This window comes from Schistosoma mansoni, chromosome 1 (assembly GCF_000237925.1).
Source record: "Schistosoma mansoni strain Puerto Rico chromosome 1, complete genome".
In the NCBI taxonomy this organism is placed as follows: Eukaryota; Metazoa; Platyhelminthes; class Trematoda; order Strigeidida; family Schistosomatidae; genus Schistosoma; species Schistosoma mansoni.
The window spans coordinates 33,369,774-33,371,836 of record NC_031495.1 but is presented as its reverse complement, the minus strand read 5'-3'; the positions used below and the strand labels follow the sequence as shown (position 1 = coordinate 33,371,836).

The 2,063-nt window shown below is 36.3% G+C and overlaps 1 protein-coding gene across 1 annotated transcript; it reads right to left on the bottom strand.

Annotated features, from left to right (window-relative positions):
- Nucleotides 1-432: 432 nt before the first annotated feature.
- Smp_028060 (hypothetical protein) lies at nt 433-1,393 on the bottom strand. Its single transcript, XM_018794144.1, has 2 exons — nt 1,069-1,393; nt 433-1,031 (listed from the first exon to the last, which is right to left on the bottom strand). The coding sequence occupies exons 1-2, from the start codon at nt 1,340-1,342 to the stop codon at nt 799-801; spliced, it is 507 nt and encodes a 168-aa protein (XP_018648586.1). The 5' UTR covers nt 1,343-1,393; the 3' UTR covers nt 433-798.
- Nucleotides 1,394-2,063: the final 670 nt, after the last annotated feature.

Here is a 2,063-nt window from a genome sequence, read left to right as displayed (position 1 = left end):
ATGCGAACAATTTTTCGGCAGCATTGCATGACCTTACTGACTTGGTCAGTTGATGAACTTAGTGATGTAATGCTCTCGGAATTATCTAATATTTATGAAAGGCGAAGTGGTGACACTGTAATTTAAGGACGACCTTCGAGCGACGTTAAAGTAGCCTTGAGAATGTTCACCTACTCGCTAGAGCTAAATGAGAGTTATAAACCCATGCGTAGAATAAGTATTATGATTTACAATTGATGGTTAGGGTTACGAATTAGATTTAAAGTTTCGTCACGAACTGACATAAGCTAAAATCCCTAAACGCTTTTAAGCAGATGCATGAGTGATTTTCGCGCCAAAATCCAAGACCTGTTATCCTCAACCCGATTGGTCTGTCCATAAATTATAGTCTCGCTGGGCAAAGCTAACGAACAAAGAAGAAATAACGAAAGGTGTACCAGTCTAGTGGTTTATTAGCAAAAAAGCATATTAGATAGGTGACGTAATAACATAGTCAAGAACTAAGCGATGGGGACAGGATACATCGTCCCTATTTCATTCGGTTTAGAGTAAAATCACTTAGGATTTCTGACTTTGGCTGACACTAGTCAGTAGACCTATGTAGATCCCAACAACAGCCATTGAATTCAACAAGACGACTTCAGTTTAATAACTTGTTCTTTTCTATCTATGAAATCGGACATCAAGGTGCCCGGTCTCAAGGAGTTATTTAACAAACTCTTTGTACCAAAACCAAGGAATATGAATGAATTTCAAAATGCGCATCAGTAAGTACTATGAAGTGTTTCAGACAGTCGTTTATTCACAGGCAAAGAAAATCCTCCCTTTTTCACGAGCTTTATTCAGTTTCTTTGAAAGTCTTTTCGTTCTTCTTGCTTGAATATTGGTGGTTCTTTTAACCTGTCTTTCACGTTTCTTTTCTTCATTAGCCTCTACACGCTTCCTCCAATTTTTAGCTCGTTTCCGTTTGAGTTTATGTACCTTATCAGCTGCCTTTTTCAAAAGTGATATATCATCTTTAACCTTCACACCTGAAATGATATAAATTAATTCGTAGAATCAGTATACCTTGAGCTCTGAGTGATGCAATTTTCCACTTTTTGCGAATGATATCAACAGATATCAGATCTGTATTATTAGTTTCCGATTTTGAACTCTTGTTAGCTTTTTTCAACAGTTTTATTGGGTCTCTGCCAATAAATATACCCTGCTTCTCGAGTTTAGCTAGTTTCCTTTTCTTTTTCCTCTGAATTTGCTTTTGAATCCCGTAATTTATGATTTCATTAGGATCGTAAAGCTGGATCTTAGAGAAATAGTATTTTTCAGGATTCACTGGTGTCATAAAGAGGCGTCACAGAATAATAGAGTTATTGCCTCAGTTTGTGGTTCTTACTACTAAAAAGGGGAAAATAGCACATAAACCAACTTGGGAATAACAATTTTTTAAGATTCGAACACTATATACTGTATTCATTCAAAACTTTTAAAAATGTGCCTCAGCTTTATTTTTGGCAAAAACGCGGACTGCTAATAAATGTAACCGTAAAGAAACAAGAAGAGGAAACAGGAAAACTGAAAATATTGAGAGGTAAATTTTTGATCAGGATGTTTTTTCCCACATAATGTCAACGTTGGTGTCTATGAAGAATACACCAGGAAACTACTAGAAGATCACTATTACGTTTTATCCGAATAACATCTAGTGAGGCGGAGTGTTCGCACTCCACCTGCCGAAGATATTTCCAGAAAACTGTCGTGAAGTTAATAAATATTACGGATGTACCCTTCTAAAATAGACAATCTCAATTTAGTCCCCTCAACGCATATTAGAAATATGATCTTGATTTGCTATACGTAAGCAATTAATCACTTGTTAGAGAATGACGATTTAAATTATATACTCGCAATTTGAGAAAAACGTCTTAGCCTGTTGTGCGTTTAATAGCCTGTGTGATAAACTCGGAGTCGATATTTTAGTAACAATTTGTGGTAAGCTTACACCCCGAACGTTGCACATTATGTAGGGAATCGCTTCACTCTAAAAAAAGCTCTGGGATTTCTCC

Coding starts and splice junctions, on each gene's coding strand:
- Smp_028060 (XM_018794144.1), bottom strand. CDS start 1,342: ATGACACCAGTGAATCCTGAAAAATACTATTTCTCTAAGATCCAGCTT. Junction 1,032..1,068: donor TGCATCACTCAGAGCTCAAG/GTATACTGATTC, acceptor ATATCATTTCAG/GTGTGAAGGTTAAAGATGAT.